General features: G+C 41.5%; 1 protein-coding gene across 1 annotated transcript; it reads right to left on the reverse strand.

The window, feature by feature from the left end:
• Window positions 1-2,544: 2,544 nt before the first annotated feature.
• Window positions 2,545-21,381, reverse strand: LOC139663963 (lissencephaly-1 homolog B). The gene is made up of 11 exons (XM_071542763.1): window positions 21,243-21,381; window positions 12,699-12,989; window positions 9,811-9,895; window positions 9,611-9,685; window positions 8,896-9,102; window positions 7,589-7,757; window positions 6,733-6,835; window positions 6,305-6,533; window positions 4,445-4,546; window positions 4,122-4,278; window positions 2,545-3,900 (listed from the first exon to the last, which is right to left on the reverse strand). Exons 2-11 carry the CDS (start codon window positions 12,728-12,730, stop codon window positions 3,827-3,829), a joined length of 1,233 nt encoding a protein of 410 aa, XP_071398864.1. The 5' UTR covers window positions 12,731-12,989; window positions 21,243-21,381; the 3' UTR covers window positions 2,545-3,826.
• Between the last annotated feature and the right edge of the window lie 368 nt (window positions 21,382-21,749).

Consider the following 21,749-nt stretch of genomic DNA (forward strand, 5'->3'; position numbering starts at 1 on the left):
GCAGCGTTTGCCCTTTTTGTGAATGGACCAGGGGAAAGCCATGATCCTTCAGTTCAGTCCACTTCAATAATGACAAAGGGATGTATGTATGTGATGGTTGTGCAAAAAAGGGGCACCACTCAATAATAGGTGGCCCTAATATTTCTCACACACACTAAAGCCCTAATGTTTCTACTCCGCTGCCTCCGCAGTGAAACAAGAGTTTCAGTGTGGAACAAGTTTATTATCTCTTCATTACTTCCATGAAACCACTTCCCACTTGTACACACAGTGCAGTAAACCATCTGCTTCCCCCTGATAGGGACACAGACCTATCACTATCACAAGCTGCCACTAGAGAGCGCCATATTCTGTGCCATGCCTTGTCAAAGCTGCTCCAACCCTCCTGACAGCCTCCTCCTGCAGGGATTACAATGCTGGTCACGTAAACTATAGTGGGATGACACACAAACCTATATTAACATAGACCCTGCAGCCGCCTGTGCCTTGGTTGGCACTTGATAGCAGTATCTCTGTATACATGTAATGGAGAGAAGCTACTGAGCTGTATACAATAAGTTCCATCCTCTGAGAGAATCAATACAATCACATCTGCTGCAGTCAAGCCTATTGTATACATTGACCTTGAAACCTCTCAACGCTCCCTTATCACACCGGCTTATCCCGATCGATGTTGGCTTATACCTCTCTGCAGCTCCCGCTCCCCCTGCTCACAGATCTGTATTGTTTTCTCACGGATGGAGAGGAATGAATGGCCTGAAAGCAGTTTACATGAGAAAGTGAGCTTCTACTTCTACCCCGTTTTGCAGTCTTAGCATGCATGAGGGGAGAGTGTGAGGGGAGCAGGAGAGAGCGGTAGCGGAAGTAGGCCAATGTTTCTACTCCGGTGCCTCTGCTGAGAAACAAGAATTTCAGTCTGAGACAGGTTTATTATCCTTTCATTACCTCCCATGTAACTACTTCCCTGTATGTGCATCTAGCTCACTTTTACTCCTTTCCTTCAGGCCTCTCTTCTCTCTCAGTCCTCACATCAATGTCCTTTTCCTTTATCAAACACACACTCTTGGGAAAACTTTGCGCTGTGGCCCCCTTTCCTTTTTGGCATCTCCACTTTGTGTATTAGTCTACCACTCCCCGTTTCTCCAGCTTCAAAGACCCGCAGGACTGAGCAAAGGTGTGGTGCTAACACACTTGCCATCGTGGCAACTGTTGCCAGGATACGGCAGAGCACAGGGAAAGAGTAATGGCTGTGTGGGTGAGTGAGCAGGTGTATGTGTGTGTGTGTGTGTGTGTGTGAGAGAGAGAGAAGAAGTAGGCTGGGGTACCGTACATAATTGATAAGGGGGCCTGAACTCTCCCTGCTGCCTCTTGATGTCTGTGTTTCTCCAGACAGTCTGAGCTTGCAGTGTAAGAAATGGGGCTGTGCCTGAGGAATAAAATGTCAAGCTTTATTAAATTGTCAAAAAAAAATCTGACAGGCCCCTCTCTAAATCACACTTAATGTCTTTCAGTCTCACTACCACATCCCACCCACTGTTCTCCCCATCTCCCAACTGATCTTCTATTTTACTACTAGGTCAGGACTGATCTCCGTTTCTTTTCTATCTACATCAATAAGGGCAATGACCTGTGACTTGACAGACAGCATCTGACCCCTGGTTAGTGGCAACTGCCTAAGGGTAAGAGGCAGTAGTGTCACACCAAACCATCATCTATGCAGCTGAGCTCAATAGCTATCCATAAATAACAATCTGTGTTTATTTTGAACATGTTAAATGTTCAAAACATTATTCACCATGCCCAAAATGCTATTTCTGGCCCGGTTTAGCCCGGTTTCAGAATGCTAATGTTAAAGTATTTAATGTTGAATATTACATGGGATTATCCTTAATTATGGCTCTACAACTACACTCAAGATTTAGGCAGTTAGCAGAGAAGCTGACAAAATGGTCAAGGATATTTAAGGGGGTTAAAAACTCCAGAATATGATGCTCATTGATTTGTAACTCCAACAAGATTTGTCCAAAATCTCCAATGCATCCAGGTCTCCACCAGATTCCACCTACAAAGCAAAACTTTGGGTCTCAAATGGATGACAATGCATCCATGCAAAGCAATCCTTTCTGTAAGATGAACCCAGTAGCAGGTTTGTTTAAAGAGGTTGCTTAATAATTAATATTTCAAGATTATTTTGTAGCAACAGAATGAGCAAAAAGCCAAAGGGTTCCCAAACATTTTCATATATACTGCACCAACCTGCTTGAAAGAATGGGTATTAAAAGCTAGCCAACGATAACAATATACTGTAACACAGCAGGCTTGATTGCTGTATGTTTTCATGGCTGCCTTTGTAAGAATACATCCATACATTTAACAGCATGAACGGCTGGAAAGTGTACTGCACGGCTCTAACCTCACTTTGTTACTTTGTGGTGGCAAATCCTGTCTGAATCCCAGGAGTTTCCCTTCAGTTCCTCATTTCACCTCATCATGTCTCCTCAAAGAAAGTGCACAAGACAAGCAGAAAACTTATATTTACAGATTTTTATTTCATTATGTTGCAAACAATGACATCCAGATATATTGATACACAATTTTTTTACTGTGCGTGTGTATGTGCATTTGTGAGTGTATGTGTATGTGTGCGTAAAGAGAGCAGTGAGACCACAGAAAGCAGAATGAAAATCCCGTGTGAGGGAGCCCTCCATGGGTTAACAAGGCAGAGATAGCGAGCAAGAGGGCACCGGGGGATTCTCTTGGGCAATATACACACACACAAACCTCATAAGGTGAGCAGACTTTTTCCTCTGTAAAACACACCTTTTCACTATGGGGCGTGAGCCTGTGCTCTCAGCAGCATAGGGATCATTAAGGTCCTGTGAGTGTCTACTAAAAAGCAAGTTGTTAAAGAGATGAAGTAGCATGAATGAACACAGTGGGTGAGAAGCTTTGCCTCCTGCCCTCTCTCCTCGAAACTATCAGAGCAGAGATGGTGGAGAGAGATTCTCCTGTCATAATATACAGACACAGACAGACGCACACACACACAATGTATACGCACACATACACGCTCGCTCACCCACAGAAAACTCGTGTGATTCGACTACGGCGCTGCGTCCCGCTTCGTCTTTTCTCATCTTCCTCCCATCTTCTCTTAGATATCCTCCCACTCGTCCTTATCTTGTTCCCTTTCTTTTACGCTTTCTTTCCTCACACCCTCTCTTTCACCATCCACGCAGCAACAGACCACAACATCGGAGGCATGGAATAAAACAAAACTAAACAAAAACTAATCCCCTTCAACAAGGGGCGCAATTGGTTTTTTCGTGCACTGTCAGTTACCCAGAATCCGCCTGCGCCAGCACACAAGGATATTTACCCTTTGACCCAATAGGAAGTCATGACAACAGTATGCAAATTCGGCAAATTCAACAGTATACAATTTTTTTTGTTTGATTCACCATGCAAGGAATACTTCTTTTCTTTTGAGTGTGTTTATGTGTCAGAGATTGCGTGACATTTATTAAGCGTACCCTACATCCAGAATAATTTACATAAAAGGACAATAGTCATCTTAATAGGGCTGGACCGGTGTAGGGAAGGAGGGAAGGAGAGGGGGAGCAGGAGGGGATGGGAAGGAGGGAAAGAGCCAAGGTCAACTATGGTTTGGAGTGCGAGAGGTGGGGCTTGGATGGGTGCGAGGACAGAAGGAAGAGGACTGAGGTGCAGGGGTGGGTCAGGGTGGGTCAGGGTGGAGCTATAGGGCTGCATTTGGAGTAGGGAGGGGAATGGGAGGGAAGCGGCAGGGCAGGTTTTTGAGGCAGTCTCAGCGGCACTCCCAGACTTTGACTGTCTGATCGACGCTGCCTGTCACCACGTAGGGAGCAGTCTTGTGGAAATCTGCAGGAGAGGGAGAGACACTGGGTCAGGTACACTGCATTAGAGATTAATTCAATAACTTAAACACAGGTCTGTTCTCGTTAAGAGTCCAACACCAAGCCAATATAATGATATAATGATAAGTCTAAGGTGAGTATTTCCCCTTGCCTAACTTAGGTTCTGCATTTTATAGGTCAGAAGATGCAAAATTAATTCCATGAATAATTCTGTGTCTGTCTCACCCAGAGAGGTAACAAAGTGTTCATGGGCACACAGGGTCTTCATGCAGCGTTTGTTCTTATAGTCCCAGATCCTAAGGGTTTTGTCGTCAGCACAGCTCACTATGAATCTGCCTCCAGGATGCACCAACACCCCGCGCACCCAGTTGTCATGACCCGTCTGGAGAAACCAAACAGACTGGTTACAACTCACTCCCTTTACACAAGCAATAACACTGATCATGGAAACCACCAGTTTAAAAGCAAACACTGCACTGGACAGGTTCAGAGAAATAGCAAACTTTGTTACCATGACCAACCTGGTGAAACACACACACACTACTCACCAGAGTCATAAGGCACATGCCAGTGCTGACGTCCCACATCTTAATGGTTTTATCTCTGGATCCAGAGAGGAGGAAGGGGCCAGGCTTTCCACTCTTCTTGTTCTGGAGGACAGAGACAGAAGAAAAGAGAGAGAATGAGTGGCTTTATGAAGGTAAACAAAGCAGCTCTCCATCAAAACTGTGCTTTCTTAGTGGTATGGAGTGGTAGTTTTTATATTGTGGTCCAGGAACCCATGAGGTTCCCAAGGAAAAAAAAAGTCACAGACAAAAGAACACACTTTCCATGAACCAACATTGTTTTGTCCCCTCTGCCTCATCTCACCTGTATTTATTCATTGAGTGAAGGACACAGATAATAGAAGTCCTTCAGACAAGGATACATACAAAGAAGGATTCAGGTTTGTATATTGCTGATTTTCAGAACTGCTCCCAACCCGCATCAATCAACCGCATAAATATTAGTATTTTCACTGTTTGCATTTACATGTGACGCCAGCAGCAGGACTCCAGTATTTTAGCGGTGTTTAGTTAAACTTCCCCCGGGCTTCCAGACCAACAACCAGTATACTGATGCTTCAAGTTTTGAAAAAATTTGTGGCTGCTGTTTGGCCAACTGCATCACTACTCTGGCAAGCGTGGACCTTGGGAACATCTTTTCTCTGGATAATGGCTAGGAACAGGGTCTTGAACAAGGCAGTACAGATGAGAGTGTACAAACAATAGATGATATAGCAATGTGGGCGCTAGACCAATGATTACCTGAACAGTTTGCAGAAAGGGAGCGTCACAGAAGCAAGCATAATAAATCATATCACAACAACTTTCACATAGTTCAGTGCTGTGCTACGTTGTATAAACATCTATTGTTCTCTGCGGCGTTACCACACTTTGCTGAATCATCAAAGCATTACTTTTTCCAAATGATTTTTATTCACAAACCAGTTATGCGCCGAGCACACCTCTAATTTCCCCTCTTTCTAATACTGGATAACCAATGCGTTGAACCTGAAGGCCCATTTACAGATCTCATTCAAACTTGTAATAATGACAATCTCATATGTTCAAGACTTGCTTTTCTATATAGGGGGAAATTATCCTGGACCCTGAAAATGTTTTATGGGGGTGCAGTCAAAAAAAAATGACGTGACACACTATGTGCACTACCAGACATGCTTATGTCATTATCTCTATATCTTATATATGTTGTCAGATGCAGGTTCCCACTGGAATACATTTGTTTACTTGGTACAAAAATGATTTGAGCTCCCATGGTGTTGGAACTTTACCCTCCATGCTTGACTAGGCTGATAACATGCTGCATATGCTGAGGATTTAATCTGAAAAACACCTCCTGTAGTGTTATCTTACCACCATACTCTCCTGCTTTCTAATAAAATACAATTCCAGCATGTCAGAGTATTGTAGGCCCATCCTCAGCAATCTCAAAACAAGCTTGTGTCATGGGACAAATCTACAACAGATTTATCCAAATTAAATATGCAAAGTGGAAATAGAATGAATTCCACAGAACGTATTTTCACATATTTCATTCATTATTCCAGTACAGTACTTTTACAATTAATATGATTCAGGGGAGAACAGGGGAAAGAAAGACTAGGTCATCATTAGCATAAACTGTGTTCAGGTTCCCCAATGATGAATACAATTACAAACATTACAACAAAAAAATATACACCTCTCAATTAGGCTGGATCGGGTGCTTTGGAACATGCATAGATGTACAGATGTTTTATATTATGACATGATTTTTCCTGGACCCTGAATGTCAATCTATTCAAGTCGAACCAAACATTCACTAGGTCTACTGTACTTAAATGAACCCGCAGCAGCTGTACGCACCTCTGAGCCTGTGGCCTCCAGGATGGTGGGGTGGGCGGTGTCGGGGGCCCAGGCGATACACTCCACCACGTGTTCGTGCTCCCGCAACTCAGCCTTGCATTCCTTGGAGGCGGCCACCCAGACACGCACCGTCTGGTCGTTGGAGCAGCTGGCGAGCAACGAGCCGTCCTGGTTGGGACGCACCATCCTCACCCACTCCCTGTGGCCCGTAAATGTCTTCACACAGTACCTGTAGATGGAAGCAATGTGCACGCCAACTTATAGACATGTGCATCTTGAGTTATTGTCATTTAATGCAATATTAAATGAGAGATGAGATTAGGAACAATAGAAGGACAGAGAAAAGAAGGAAAGTCCCCATAAGAAATTAATGGGAGTTGTATGTCTAAGAAAAATATATAATTCTGGGACTATGACCCCTCACTTACCCAGTGGCCACCTCCCACATCTTGATGGTCTTGTCTCTGGAGGCAGACACTATGTGGTCTCCATTGGGCATGATGGCTACGGACGACACATTGTGGTCGTGGCCTGGGTGATATGGTAAAGAGTTTAGTTGTGTAAGCGGTCTGTGTTCATCTCAATACTTTAACCACCAAGACAAATGTAGCCAAGATCTGCAAAACATTTTAAAGTTCAGTTTTTAAAATAACCCTAACCCCTCATTAGGAAAAGTTTTAGTTCAGTTTCTAATATAACCCTAACCTCATAAGGCAAGATTTTTGTTGCTTTAGTATTGCATTGTATAACTGTCTACCCTGTACGTGGGGGATTACAGTGGTGAGAGTGAAACCCAAGATTAGAATAGTCATTCATATACATCCTCTAGTTGGGATAACTTTTTGTGAATTATAGTGAAATTTGAGTATTCTGGGGACCCGAACTTTGAGAATCACTGATCTAAGCAGCTGCAGCGTAAAAGCTTTGGTTGAATGAATTATCTACTATCTGAACATTATGCACAGAATCTTAAGTAATGTACAACAAATGTACACCCAATGAATTACTGTGTATTTGTAATACAAAATATATGTATTTAAAGTAAACAGTATTTTGTTCAACTACACCAAAATATTACTCCTAACAAAAAATAGAATAGAGTAAATAAATATCAAATAAATACTTTAGAGATAGCAATATTACTACATAGGTTAGGGAAGCCTTGGGTAACCCCACTTTGATCTGTGTATGTCAAGGCTTCAAGGCTCTTCTGTAATAGCTATGAGACTGATCAAGTACTACTATAGTACTATCCCCATAACGATCCCTATAAATATCCCTTACCATGCATTGTCCGGATACACTCAAAGCCCTGGAAGTCCCAGAGTTTGATGCTCATGTCAGCTGAACACGAAGCCAGCAGCTTTCCCGTCTGGTCAAAGGAGATGTCCTGCACAGAGTCTGTGTGGCCCTTGAGGGTTCGCTCAAAGTCCCCGGCTTCATAGTCCCACACCTACCGATACAGACACAGAGACGGACACAGGCACGGGTCAGTCAGCGGTTCAGTCTCACACACTCTTATTATGCAGGTAGACGTGTGTAGGTTAAACTGTTTAAATGAAATCTCCATGTCTTTACACAGACAGCAGCAGAGGCCTGAGTAAGTACACATTAGAATGCACTGACACACAAAGCTGTGCCATTCAATTCAAAGCAATATAAATGATCAAACAATGTGCTGACATGGTCTACTCTCTTGATCAATAAGAGCACTGAAGAGGAGAGAAGAGGGATATGGGCTGAAAGAGAAACAGATTTGCATGTTTCCCAAGGTGCTGTGCTCTGTGAGCCTTGCGCCAGCGTTGCCTCTGACAACAAGAGCATCAGCCCATCTCCACGTAGATGAGCAGTGACAAAGCAGAAAAAAAACAGAGCGAGGGAGGGAGCAGGAGGAGGACAGAGGGAGGAGGCAGAGGGGGGGGAAGCGTGTTGAGCAAAAGGCTGAGGATAGAAAGGGAGAACAGCCTTCAGATCTGCAGTACAGCTTTGATCTGAAGGGTCAGAGCTGCAGAGGCTACGGTGCGGTGTGCTGCGCTCACACATTTTGCCTGTAAAAGCTCCTGCACACAGCTACCAGTGTGCTTTACTAATCCTGCTACACACACACATATTCTCTTCAAAGATATTACATCATGTGAACATTAGAAAAGAAAAGAAAATCGTTTCTCAAAAGCACACATGGAGCCTATTGATGGACATAATTCTACTACACCAGTGTGATTCTGCTATTAATTATTGACAATGTATTGGGACATTGTCTAGTAAACAGCGTCTTATTTTTATTTTGAAAAGTAGAACCAGCACACCAAAGTATTATTTAACGTTTTGATTCATGATGGAGTTAAATAACTACATCTAGATTTTTTTCTACATCTAGAACTGATGTTCGGTACTTAAGCCAGCACCTGCTGTCAATGTGCGTAGACTTAATTCTTTGCTCTTATTTTATTATTCCTATTTTCGCTGGAAATAGAAAAATAGTCATCTTCAAGGCAACATTCTGTTGTTGTTTTAAACCTTAGTAAAATATGCTTCAAAGTTTAATATGGCCCCACTTAAGCTAATTATATCAATACATCAGTATGTAATACCTTGATGGTAGCATCCTCGGAGGCTGTGACCATGACAGAGAAGACGGGGTGGAATATGACACGTGTGACTGGAGCGCGGTGTCCACTCAAGGCGTATCTCTCTGGGGGACGGGGGATCCACTCCTTGGGGTCTCTCTTCTGGCCCACAGATCCCCCGTGTGTCATCTCCTCTTTTGCTTCGTTCAGCTTTGACTCCAACTCCATTACCTGGAGCCAAGAGATGGGCGGAGGGATGGAGGAGTCCGGAGGGAGAAAAGAGGAGCGTGGGAAAGGAAAAGAGGCATAGAGGAGAAAGATGAATGAAGAGGATAGAAGACGTATAGAAGCACAGAAAATACAGTATGCATATCCCTATTAGAATTTCATCATGGGCACAGGATCAAAGCTGATAAAAGGGAAAAAGAACACAGTACACACAGAATCTTGGCTGCTACCGGAGTGTAAAGGACAAACTGCCTCCAGTAGCATGCAGTGCACTTAATTGGTCATCCAAAAACTCTAAGCCGCGAAATTAGCGGAGACAGCAGAAAATTGTTTCAGACCAAAGACTTTGTCTATGAAGTATATGTCATGTGACAGCCACACTGCAGCTCTCCTTTGCAGTTTGGAAGAGTATTATCAGTCTACATTGCACACGTGAAAATGTATTACACCAACCATCTCACACAGTAATACAGTACAATTCATTATCAGCTAGCACACAGACATTCCTCACCTTCTTCTGTAATCTGATGACTGAGGTCCATTTCTTTTCCAAAAGCCCTGCATACTTTTTATCTACCTCTTCATTCTATGAAAAAAGAAAGAGAAAGACAGACAGACATTTAGAAAGTAATCCAGGCCAGTCGGTGGTGAAAGAATTCCTCCAACTACAGATTAATGTGCACAGTTAATGTCATATTCCTGCATCCATACCATATCTATCTCTGCCTCTTTCTTGAAGGTAGAGTAGGCCTCCTCGTATCCATTGGAACGGAGATAGTCGGCTATAGCCCGGTTTCTGAGAATGAAGAGAGACAGAGAAAAAAAAAAAAAACGATTTTTGAAAAGTCATGGTTTCAGATGTCGTCAGATGTTTCAGGTGCTAAGTCCTCACCAATAACAGATTAGTACTTAATAGATGCTGGTATTAGCCCACTGCCAGACTAAAGTACTCAGTACTCAAAGTTCAAAGATACAAGAAACAAGTATCAGCAAATTGCCATTTGATGATGCTAAAATGATGATAAGCTAATAATTGGATGATAAAGTAGATGTGAGGATGCCATTTGATATTAGCACCACCTTAACAGAAATGCTAGTTCCTCCTTAACAGAGAGAGGACCACACCCTGTCTAGCAGATGGGAGCACTGTAGTTCAAGTTACACGGTTCCACCTTAAACGTCACCAAAGTGTGTGTTAAGTGCCCAGAGAAATTATGATCCTTCAGGGAAGAAAAAAACATCTAAGGACCGAATCACTGGGAAAGTGTGTTTTGGGCTGCCATGGAAACCAGCAACCCGCCACACAGAGGAAACACTCAGTATGAGCGTGGATAATGCAAGTCCTGGACAACCACAAACACATGAAAATAGTACTTTAACATACAGACTCTCTTTCTCTCCATCTCTCTCTCTCTCTCTCTCACATACACACACACACATACATACACACCCACAGTTATGAGTGGAGCGGCTCCTTTCTGAGATGAGGAGTGAATATTTCATGAGTAACGGTGCTAAATTTAGGCTGTGGCTTCAGCGTTCCTTGACTGGCAGGCCAATAATTGTAACCTGGATGCACCGTGCAAATGTTCAAGTGTGTGTATTACTAGCCGATGGCTGCAACAGTCTCTTATGGACTTTGAACATTAGGTCACCTTTGGCAACAGGGTGTGCAGAGAAAAGGGAGATTTCAAAGGCCATTTCCTGTATACAGAACACAATGAGTGTTATGTTGAAGTTTATTTGCAAGATGTTATGATAAGATGCGCCCAGCTTGGCACTTTGAGAAGGCGTGGCGGTGACGTCATTTTTAGTTTCAGTCTGTGGCTTCAATCAGGAAACTGATCTCCTGGCACAATAAAAAGATTACTTGAGGCAATATATTCTTTTATAGGCACAGAGCTGACAAGATAGATAAAAACTAGGCAACAGAGCAACTGAACCCAGAGGAAAAAAGGTAAGCTAAAAACACAGAGCGAAAATCACTAATATTCCTTTAGAATTACTATAATCACTAATATTCCTTTAGAATTACTATAGGGACTTGGCTTGTGCTCTAGTGAGTTTATAGTGAGTGGGTGTCATCATTCATTCATTGGCTTCAATTGGAAAACTGAAATTTGGGTGCAATAAATCAAGAGATAATATAGTGATTTTCTATATCTCTATTGTGTATAGATACACCCATAATTCAAAATAGTAATGTATTTCCACGTTCACAGTCAAAAGTGGCTCTGGTAAAAATGGACAAGAAGCGTAAAAAGAACGGACTGGCTCTCGTGGACACTGGATAATATGGCTGCATGTCGCTCCCACAAACACACGTCTAAATGCTGGACCAAAAAAAAAAAAAACGTAGACGGACATTGACCAAGCCGAGATCTCTGGCGTGGCAAACCTGTGCTTTACCAACCAAGCTAAACTGAAAGTGATGCAGCAATCAGGCTCATAATATATCATTTTTATAGCTGTGACCCGCAATAGCACATGCGTAGTAAAGTTTTTTTTCAATTTTTGAGACCGACCAACCGACTTGAAAAAAAACATAGGGGCTTATACATGCATGGCTTCACTATACGACACTGGCCTGCTCCAAGCCTCTGGAGAGAGGGATAAATGGTTGGCTACAGCTGTGATTTGCAGGAAGCTGCAATAGGAGACATAACCTACACACATAGGACTTTGAACGTTTCCTTTGAACTTCAATACGAAAGACTGACTTTAGCAGATTAATCTGCAATCAACCTGAATTATCTGGGTGCTGAGAAGGTTTCAAGAAAATTAGGAGGGCTCTCTATGGGTACCAAGAAGATCTCAATCCAGGACTGGTAATAACAAATTAACACGACTATGACTTAATAAATTGACAGTAGAAGATCGGCAACACACTTGAAACAATTCATATTTACCTAAATATGAATGTTTATTTAAAACAACACATTTTGGTCATGGATTGGAGACCATAACCAACTCGGCTTAATTCACCCAATAGTCAGTCAAATCAATTTTTAACTCACTAGTACATGACAAGTGAGGATTATTACTATTAACCAAAAGGTAACAAGATAACTTATGCCATTTTATACCGTCTCGAATTGGTTGTATCAAGACCGAATGCATGACGGTAAGAATCCACTCCACAGAGCTGCTTACATTAACTAACCATCATCGTTCCTCCTCCTTCCCCATCCCCCTCTTTTCTTTGCTCCTGTCATGTGGGTTATGAAATATTCACACTAACTAGCTGTCCTGCGAAGCACCCTGAAGCTCACATCTCTTCACATTTTCTCTGTGATTACACACTCTTGTAAAGGAATGCACTGTATCACAACATACATGCATCTGCATTAAGCCCTTCTGGACAATTTAAGCCCATACATCTGGTTATATTCCACTGCTTTTTATCAACAGAGGGAAAAACGTGTGACATGGATCTATGTTTGTGGAAAGACTTCAAGGTATTGTTGAAAAGTCTGTGTGCACTTGAGTGCAAGTGTACCTTATCATGACCACTATATTTGTGTAGGTCTACGTGTCTGAGCTTGTGTTTGCATGTGTAATGAGCCTGCATGCCCACATATTCATGTCCTTGCACTCACAGTTCGTCTCTTTGTCTCTGTGACAGCACCATGGTGGCTGTGGCTGCTGTTCTCTCCCTCTGGGGGAGGTCAGGGTGAGGCGGCGGGTTGGGGGAGAGTAGGAAGTGTGTGGTTGGGAATTCTCTGGTCCCTCAGTTATGTCTTTCTTTCAGAGAGTCGGGGGTGGCGAGAAGAGTGCCACGCAGAGGTAGGTGGACTGGAAACACTGCTGTCAGTCAATAGTCTGCACAAGGCTCCAAAAGAAATTGCCAATGGTCCAAATCTCGCTCACCAATCACACCTGCCCATGACCTGATAAAGAGAGAAAATGGAGAGAGGAGTGGGTAAAGAAGGGAAAAGGGAGACAATTAGTTGATAGCCAGTAAGAAAAAAAAAAACTTCTGAGATTATGTTCGCTAATTTGTCTTTCAATCAGTTGTTCTTGTCGGTCTAACAGGTACAGTACTGTGCAAAAATCTTAGGCACCCTAGATTTTTTATATAAATGTTTGTTTTCTGCATTAGTGTGTCAGTAGACTGCTCTTTATAGTACATTTTGTGATATTTAGAAACTTTTCAATTCATTATTTTTGAAAGCACAGCACTGTTGCACAGTACTGTATGTGACAGACGAGGTTCCATGACACCATATTGCAAAAAAAGCCGTTAACACAAGTTGATAACTGTCCTTGTATTTAGTTGTGGATAGCGCAGCAGTCATTTGGGATTAAAACAGTTTGATTTAACAACCTGCACTTACATGTCCATTTAATCAAGAGCTGCTACCAATATAGATGCCCTTTCAGCCCCCGAGTCGTAACTCATGTCAACTGGTTCAAGAGATGTTTTGTTTAAATAAGCCTACACAAATGCCTAGTCATTAACTTCTGAAGTTCAACACTATGCATTCTGATGAAACATTTGATGCTGAACATTCTTCCTGCCTTTTCTCTTACATTACTAATTACATATCATTGAGTTTTGTCTCTTCTTGTCATCCTACTGTTCATTGCATGTAGGCCTATTGGTGCATGCATCTTATGGCCCTTCTATGCTGCCACAGCTGCTGCATTTAAACCGGCAACCACAGAAAGTGCTGTGTCAGGCTATGTGTGTGCTTTGTTACATTCATTAATGTTAGGCCTAGATGTTTCAAGAAAAAAAGTTTACTGTACAACTAAGGTCTGATTAACCTTTAAAGCTAGAAGCGAAGCTCCCGTGGTTTTTAGAAGTTACTTTCTAACTGTCAAACTGGGGGCAACTCTTCACCCTAGAACGCTTTGTGAATAGTTTTTCCTCTCACAGTTAAGCAGCAGAGTCTGCTGATGTTATCGTCATGACTTTGCAACAATTAGGGTTGGGCCGATCACTTCATTCAATAAGCCCCAATACTCATGTTCATATGATCCCACTCGGAAAAACCAGAAGTTACATAAACAGACAGTAGTGCTGCTGACTGAGGCTACCTGTGTGTTGTCAGCAGCACGTAGGCATAAAAGTTAATTCAGTATGGATGTGATTGCTTTAAATTACAGTACACAAATAAACAACTTCAAATTGTGAAGATCGTGGAAAAAAATCCTGTGGCTGGTGGTGGTGTGTGGTCAGGTGTTCTCCAAGGTGTGGGACAAACACATTCTTAAAAATAAGAATATTTACATTCCCTAAGAATGACAGAAGGCGCCGTGCATGGATCAATGCACTGAAGAGAGAGGGTTGGGAGATCAGAAGATCAGAAACCCTCGCATTTGCAGTACTCACTTCATCACAGGTAAAGCTATAAAACCAGATTATACACAGGATTTACAGTTAAATTCACAACATGACTAACATGCCTAATATTGTATCTAGCTGCACAAGCTACTTCAACTAATTTAGCAACCGCAGCAAAACTACTATAACACTATGCTACATCATTGACATCAGTACAAAACATGCCAAAACATCATCACTGAATTAAGTCATTCCAACTACATGGAGGTTATAGCTGTGTTATTGTAGACAACTATATATAAATCAAGCCGTCTATATCTTTTGCCTCGCTTCCCTTTTCATCTCAGTAATAGTGTGATTTTTTTTCTCTGATCACAGATGTAAGCCCAAAATAATCAGATGACAATCGTACTTATTATAACTTAATTGTGCCAACTTTAATGGTTATTTTCTTAACTGTGGGAGTTTTTAACAAATTTATGCCTAATAATGGTTTTGAACAAAATTCTGGGAAAATGTGACGGTCCAAAGTGAATAGATCAACAAAGGATGAAAAATCAAACACACCATTCAGTGATTGTGAAGCTAACAAGAGTAACCACTTCCTGAGCTTAAACACCACAGGCACCTGGGGCCACAATAACACTAAGCTGCTTAGTGGCTAGACCAGACAACCAAGAGTCTGTGTGTGTGTGTGTCTCTCAGTGATAGAGACCACTAGTCCTCCATACAGCTGACAATGCAATGTAAAGAAGGGACTCGGCGGTAGCTAACAGGATTAACCCCAGACATGGAGAGAGGACCTTAACAGCAAGCCGCACTTGTCTGTCTCTGTCTGTCCGTCTGTCTGTTAAGAGTGTTCTTGTCTCTGTCCATTTCACCGTCTGTTGCCATTCTGTTAGCTTAATGCAAAATAAAGAATTCCTAATCTCCATACATCCCTCTGAGTCAGATGAGTACTTGAACATTTCTGTTCAGGGGAAGCCCAGCAGCAGACAACGAAACATCTAGCCCGGGACACGCCTAAAGTGTCCTAGAAAGCCCTCCACTTTCCTGCCCTGCAAAGATGATGACTACTCTGAGCTGACAGGACAGAGCGAGTGATTTTAGCTGAGCAGCACTCAGTCGAGCCCACTCTGTGCGGTTCAGAAATAGCCAGTTGACCAAATAGACCAGCCTCTAAACTCTTACGTAATCACGAAGGTCTCTGCAGCTTTTACACCGGTTGAGACTCTTGAGCTTCCCCAGAAACTGTGTATTTGTGAGAAATATTTCGAGGAAAAATGGAGATAGAAAGGGGATCCACATCATGCAAAATAAACAAAGTGAAGTATGGGGCCTAGCTCCAATCAGCCAAATATATTTCCAGAAGTCTTGCAGGCATCCTCCAATTGCTAGTCAGAAGGCAAATGTGCAGTTATCTAGGCTTAGTGCTACTCAGCGGCGCATGGTCAGAGGGTTATAAATCAAGAAAATGGGATCAAAGTCCTGACTATGTACTAAGCTTATCAAAGGAAGTTATGTATAGGCCCATGTGTTGGTGGCACGCGGACAACAAAAACAAAACGAAGAGACAGTATGTTACAATAAGACATGTTAAGAGCAAAAAACGGCCATAAAATGTGTTGTTGTTCTACTGTAGTTGAATGCATTTGTGCACATCAACAAGACTTTCCCAAAGCAAGAGGAAGCCAGCTTTTTGTGTTGTGTGAAAGGAATACTGTAAAGAACCGGCGTTGTTACGACGTGTTACTCTATATTGTGAAGATAACCAATGAGAAACTACCATAATTCATCATGTATGTTTACTACTTACTAGCTGAGAGGCTTGGACTAGCCCTTGCCTGTACATCCTAGTGCCATGAAGGCTCCTTCAACACTTGATATCTTCTACTGGCCACAGTCAAGTATTTTAGAAGACTTGTCTGCATTACTAGTAGGTGCAAGTATAATTTCGATTGCCTTAGCATGTTTTCAAATGAAGATATTAAAAAAGGAAATGAAACTTCTATAGTCTGCGCCATCTTTAACAGCTGATCAGCGCCATCTTTTAACTGCTGATCAGTGTAAACAAATGTCTTGTGTTGCTTAGCAACAAAAGCAGTAGTGATTTGTGTGTGAAAGGGTACCAGCAGCAAATTGATGGATTGCTAAAGGCAGTGTGAATGGGTTTGGAACTAGCAATGACGCATTTCCAATAACACCTTTTTACCAGCTTCTCTGTCTGAAAAAGGCTAATCTAACAGCAGTGACAGACAGAAAACTGAGAAGGACTCAGTGGGCACAGCCTGGCCACAGAAACAGGTCAACACAGGCATTTTTATTGTATATTTTATATTTATTTTAAAAATTGAATTTCCCTGTTCCTTTTCAAAACTTGCGCTGGAATAGAAATTGAAATGTAAATTTGTCTTTCGAATTTAAAGAAACTGTCCTAGCTTCTAGTAATATGAACACATTTTCTGGCTTACAACTGTTTGCACAAGAATAAAATAAAGTTGGTCTAGATATAGCCTAGGCCTAAACATTCTCCACAAAAACAGCTTCTCCTTCATTGTTATTGGAGTCATTTGACCAAGTGCCTTTTAACAGCATCACAGATTAGTCTTGGTTGTCTGGATTCTAGCTTTGAAAGATGCTCAAGTTTAGAAATATTGATTAAACCATCTAGGATCATCAGAATAACACGTCGTTTGTTTTTCAGGATTGTTTTTCCATTTAACTACAGGCAATTCTCTCAGTTGCGTGTCCAAAAGAAAACAAGCCCATGCTCAAAAGAACAAACCCAGTCAGTCTGTTCAAGTTAAACAGTGCACGCCTGAAACTGCACTGGTTCCCTCACATCATGGTGTAAGGTGCTTGACATTCACTTGGTGTCTCGAGTGTATGGCTAAGCCCTTTCCCAATCTAGCTATCCTGAATAGAAGCTTGTAACCTGCAGAAATAGCATTCATACATTTCTAAAACCACAGCACTCTGGAGCTTAGAAAGTCCTGCCGTAGGACAAAGAATGACCAGACAGCCTGGTATGAAAAAAAAAAAAAAAGGTAAGCGGATCCAAACTGGGCAGGCTATAAGATGACTGCCTAGTGTTAGTTAGGGCATCCCCCAACTGGAGGGGCAAAGGCTCGATCCCCAGTGTGGTCATACCTCTCGAAGTATCCTTGAGCAAGATACATAACCCCTACCTGCTCCATGGGCACCACAACCTGACTGAGCTTGCACCCAAACCACAGGGTGAAAAGAGAATTTTCCCCCTTGGGACATAAAAAAAATCAATCAAAATAAAAATAAATAAATAAATAAATAAAAATGACATAGCAGGTACAGGCTTGTATTTTGACTGAAAGGGTCTGTATGAACTATTAGAGGGGATCATATTATGCAGGGACATGTCACAGTCATCCAGTATTGAAGAGGCCCAATTTAGTAGCATTCAGCATAAAGGCATTTGAAAAGAGCTGGAGGAAAGATTTAATCACATCTTATTAGCAAAGGTACTGACTGGGAGGATTGTGATGACCTGTATGTATATGTGTGTATATGTGTGTGTGTGTTTGTATGTATGTGTGTGTGTGTGTGTGTGTGGAGTGTCTGTGGCAGTTTGTGATCCCAGGTAACTTATGATTCTGGGTGGGTAATAATGTTTCAAGTCCATAACATGTATATCCTCTTGGCAAGCCAAAATACTAGCAATGTTTTACCAACAGTGGAACAGCAACCTATAACCTGATGATTCTGTAACCCATCCTCTACTAACTTACTTAAGGCATACAAAATACGTTCTCCATTCTCTGGTCTGAATAAAGTAATTTTGACCAGTAACCCACTCTCCTCTGTGTCATGAGACAACCTGCCTTTTAAACCCTCACCATGCCTGTGATTTGCCAAAGAAATGGCTTTAAAACAAAACAGGCTTTGAAATTTCAGCTACAGTTTAGCATTTTAGACTGACAAAAGAGCTAGGAAAAAATCCCATCATGAACTGTGCTGTATGTGTGTGTCCAGGTCACTGAGAGCATAGGCTTTGGCATAAAGGCCACATCCCGATTACCTGCCAGTGAACAAGACAGAGCCGTCGCCAAGAGACAGGACCAGCCTCCCATCTCTCTGCATCAACGAATAATCACAACACAGATGTGCGTACAACTCTTAGTCTCTTCCTGCTCCCACATGACATATGTAACATTCGTGCATTTAGATAGTACCATAGCCTGTCAATTTCAAATGTGAAAATTAGAGGACACAAATGTTTAGACCAGATTTAGCTCCCATTGGGAAATCATAACACAAAATCAGATTTATTGTTGTAGTGTCTGTCTTTCTCAGAGCACTGTGATATTGAAAATGTGTCTGGGACAGCAAGTGTGGTGATTTGTTAATTCAGAATCATAGTATGCACCAACACAAGATGAATCGTAACTGTTATATTTGTAAAAGTCATAGAGCCTGTTCTGATAAACAAGCAGCATCTATTTTACAGCTGGAGACTTTGTTGTTGTTCTCCAAATGTCCAGTGTATTTTTGAAATAAATTACTTTAAAAGTAGTGAGTGCTAGAATTGCTTAGAAATTCATTCTTAATGTAATGATGTTAATAAGTTGATTCAAATTGTCAAGTTGGTTCAAATGAAACCTTTCCTGGACTGAAATATGGCTTTGAAAGAAATTTGATTAGGCCTAATTCCAAGTATATTACTTCAGAGTACTTACTCTAATATAAATATTGAATACTGTTCTTCATTGTATCAAAAGCCACAGTCAAAATTGCCTGATTAAGAGAATGAAACATAAATACATATCAGCTAAATTTGCTCCTGACAATTACAAAGAGCAAATGCCCATTTAAAAAAATTACAACAAGCCATCAATCATTGTTTGTGTCAAGCTGCTGAACTCGTCCCCTAGTTATGGATGACCGACATGCCAAAAAATCCCTCCATGTCAAACAAGTCCCTGCAAGCACAAATTACGCAATGTTAGATTACAAATCAAACAGCATGGCAAATCTGATTGTTTTCATCCAAAGGGCAGCCTACCTCACTACTTTCCCTACATTAATGGTGTCTACCTAAAGTAGTATTTATTTTGCCATAAGTAAAGACTATTTTAGCCTTGTCCAACTTCTATGCATGAGAATTCTATTGTTCTGAAGTAATGGCAATCAGTTCAAAAGTTACTCAAGCTTTATCTAAAAAACATTGCTTGCATTATCATGACAAGCCAGTTTAGCAAACAAAGCAGATGTTAATGTGTTAGTAACAGACTAACCAAAACACTGCTGCTTTATATTCACACACTACACATTCTTTTGATTACTACTTGCTTAAAAAACTATTTCCCTTCCTTTCTCTACTGTGAAAGCAAAAGACCAACCACGGGACAAATTAAGTTGTATTCTGTCATCCACCTCTAGTGTCATCTAGTTCAATCATGTCCTTTGTCGAACACAGGACCGTTTGAAAAAAGGATAAGTGGAGGTCCAAGTGAAAGTAGCAGGCAGAGAGCGTGACTGCACTTTCAACAGCATGACCTTATTTTATTTGAAAACGGGCATGAAGTCAAAATTTGAGCAAACAATGCTGCTGTTTTTTGAAGAATTGCTGCTGCTCAAGTGCATATGCAGTATTTCTGAACACCCTGGAAGATTTCAATGAACTCCAACAGCAACAATTATACAGACCTGTTAATTTAGAACTTCATAATAGTAGCAACCGGCGAGTTATTAAACATTCAATTTGCTAAGTAAAGTCAATTCATATAAAAGTAATGAAGACCTGAAAAATGAAACACGTAGCACAACGCCTTGTTTATTTTCAATGATGGAACTGCAGGCCTCAGACTCAAGAGAGATCCACGACTAGTCTCCACCCTGTTTGTGATTCCTCAAACCTTACACGAGCAGCTTAAAAGGAGACTTAAAATAAGCACCGAACAACTTGAAATACTGCCTAAAGACAGCTTCATTTGGAGAAGGGTGCCTACGATCAAAAACTGGATAGGTGACGTCTTGCCCAGCTTCGGTGGCCACAAGGGCAAAGTTGCAGCAATGTCTCAGCAACGCCCTTTCTAGCTAGCTAAACGTTAGCTTAGCATTGTAACGTACACGTTAACTGTCACTGTCATAGGCAGCCAAGAATAACACTTTCATACAGTCATTATAAGATAACACATGGCACTAGATTTAGCCAATAAGCAAGCGTCATGTTTGTTTGCCAACATCCATCAAATACCATTTAGATTTTGTCAACGAATGCATCTAAGTTTGATTGGGGCTCTGAATATTCACTGGTACAAGCCGAGGTTGATTTCCAGTATCTTTACATATGGTGAGCTACTTCATGACAGGTAGACACAACAGCTAATGTTAACATTTCTAATTGTAAATATTAAGCAACGTTTTTCCCGCAACGTTAAAATATTTGCACCCGGCTGTGAAAATATGGCAGCAACTGACACCACCTAGCTAGCTCACTTACCACGTTAGCTTATCCTCACTGAACTTCCAGAAATAGACGTAGCCAAATGTTCAGTAACGTTTAACAACAAGTGTCTGTGATACACGTTACGCATTCGCCGAACACCACAAAATTGGTTATATCATTACATGCATATTCAGCATAGTTGAATAATATAATTGTTAGTAAAATGATCGTTAAGATAACACAATTACAGCTTCTGAGTCGATGCTCCTGTGATTGCTACTCTGCTAGCTAGCTTAGCTTTCGGCCTCTCCGCCATTTTGAGATTGGAACGGGAAAGCGCAGATACTGCAGGCAAATCGTCGTCAAAAATAACAAGTCTTTCTAAGTGGCAAAACAAACATCTGTATGTGTAAAACCTATCAGACTCACCCTCTGACAAATGATGTTTCTCATAGCCCCTTACTTGATCGAAACATGCGACTGGAAAACTCTGGTTTTGATCTGGAATTGTGACTTTTCACATCACCCGGCACGGTCGGTCAGATTTTTTCTCCTCTTTGGTACCACCGCATTCGCCCCCCTAACGGTCGCGGTGGATAACGGGTACGCGCACGTCGAGGCACGTTAAGTAAACGGAGGCGCGCCGCGTGCACGTCTAGCCCTTTTGGAATTTAATGATCATGATATAAAATATTTTTGTGATGATAATGATTTGATGACGAGTGTAATGGGTAGCTGACATTGTCACTATAGTCTGAACACATAAAATATCTAATGTTGCCCTGTAACGTACAGTTTATATTAACGAGAACAATGTGAAATATATCCAAATGCTTTATATGACTATATGCCCAATACATTCATACACATTATTTTATTATTCGAGCACAGACAAATCATCCATTAAGTTCCGACAATTGTTTATAGTACAAGAGT

This window comes from Centroberyx affinis, unplaced genomic scaffold, assembly GCF_046629955.1.
Source record: "Centroberyx affinis isolate AG114_WGS23_722 - 3 ecotype Tasmania unplaced genomic scaffold, CSIRO-AGI_Caff_v1 ptg004178l_1, whole genome shotgun sequence".
In the NCBI taxonomy this organism is placed as follows: Eukaryota; Metazoa; Chordata; class Actinopteri; order Beryciformes; family Berycidae; genus Centroberyx; species Centroberyx affinis.

Bases quoted from the DNA above. Each gene is read 5' to 3' on its own strand.
- LOC139663963 (XM_071542763.1), bottom strand. From the start codon at position 12,730: ATGGTGCTGTCACAGAGACAAAGAGACGAACT. The intron at 6,836-7,588 runs GTAAGGGATATT...CATATCACCCAG, and splicing joins GTGTATCCGGACAATGCATG to GCCACGACCACAATGTGTCG. The intron at 4,547-6,304 runs GTGCGTACAGCT...TCTGTCCTCCAG, and splicing joins TGGAGGCCACAGGCTCAGAG to AACAAGAAGAGTGGAAAGCC.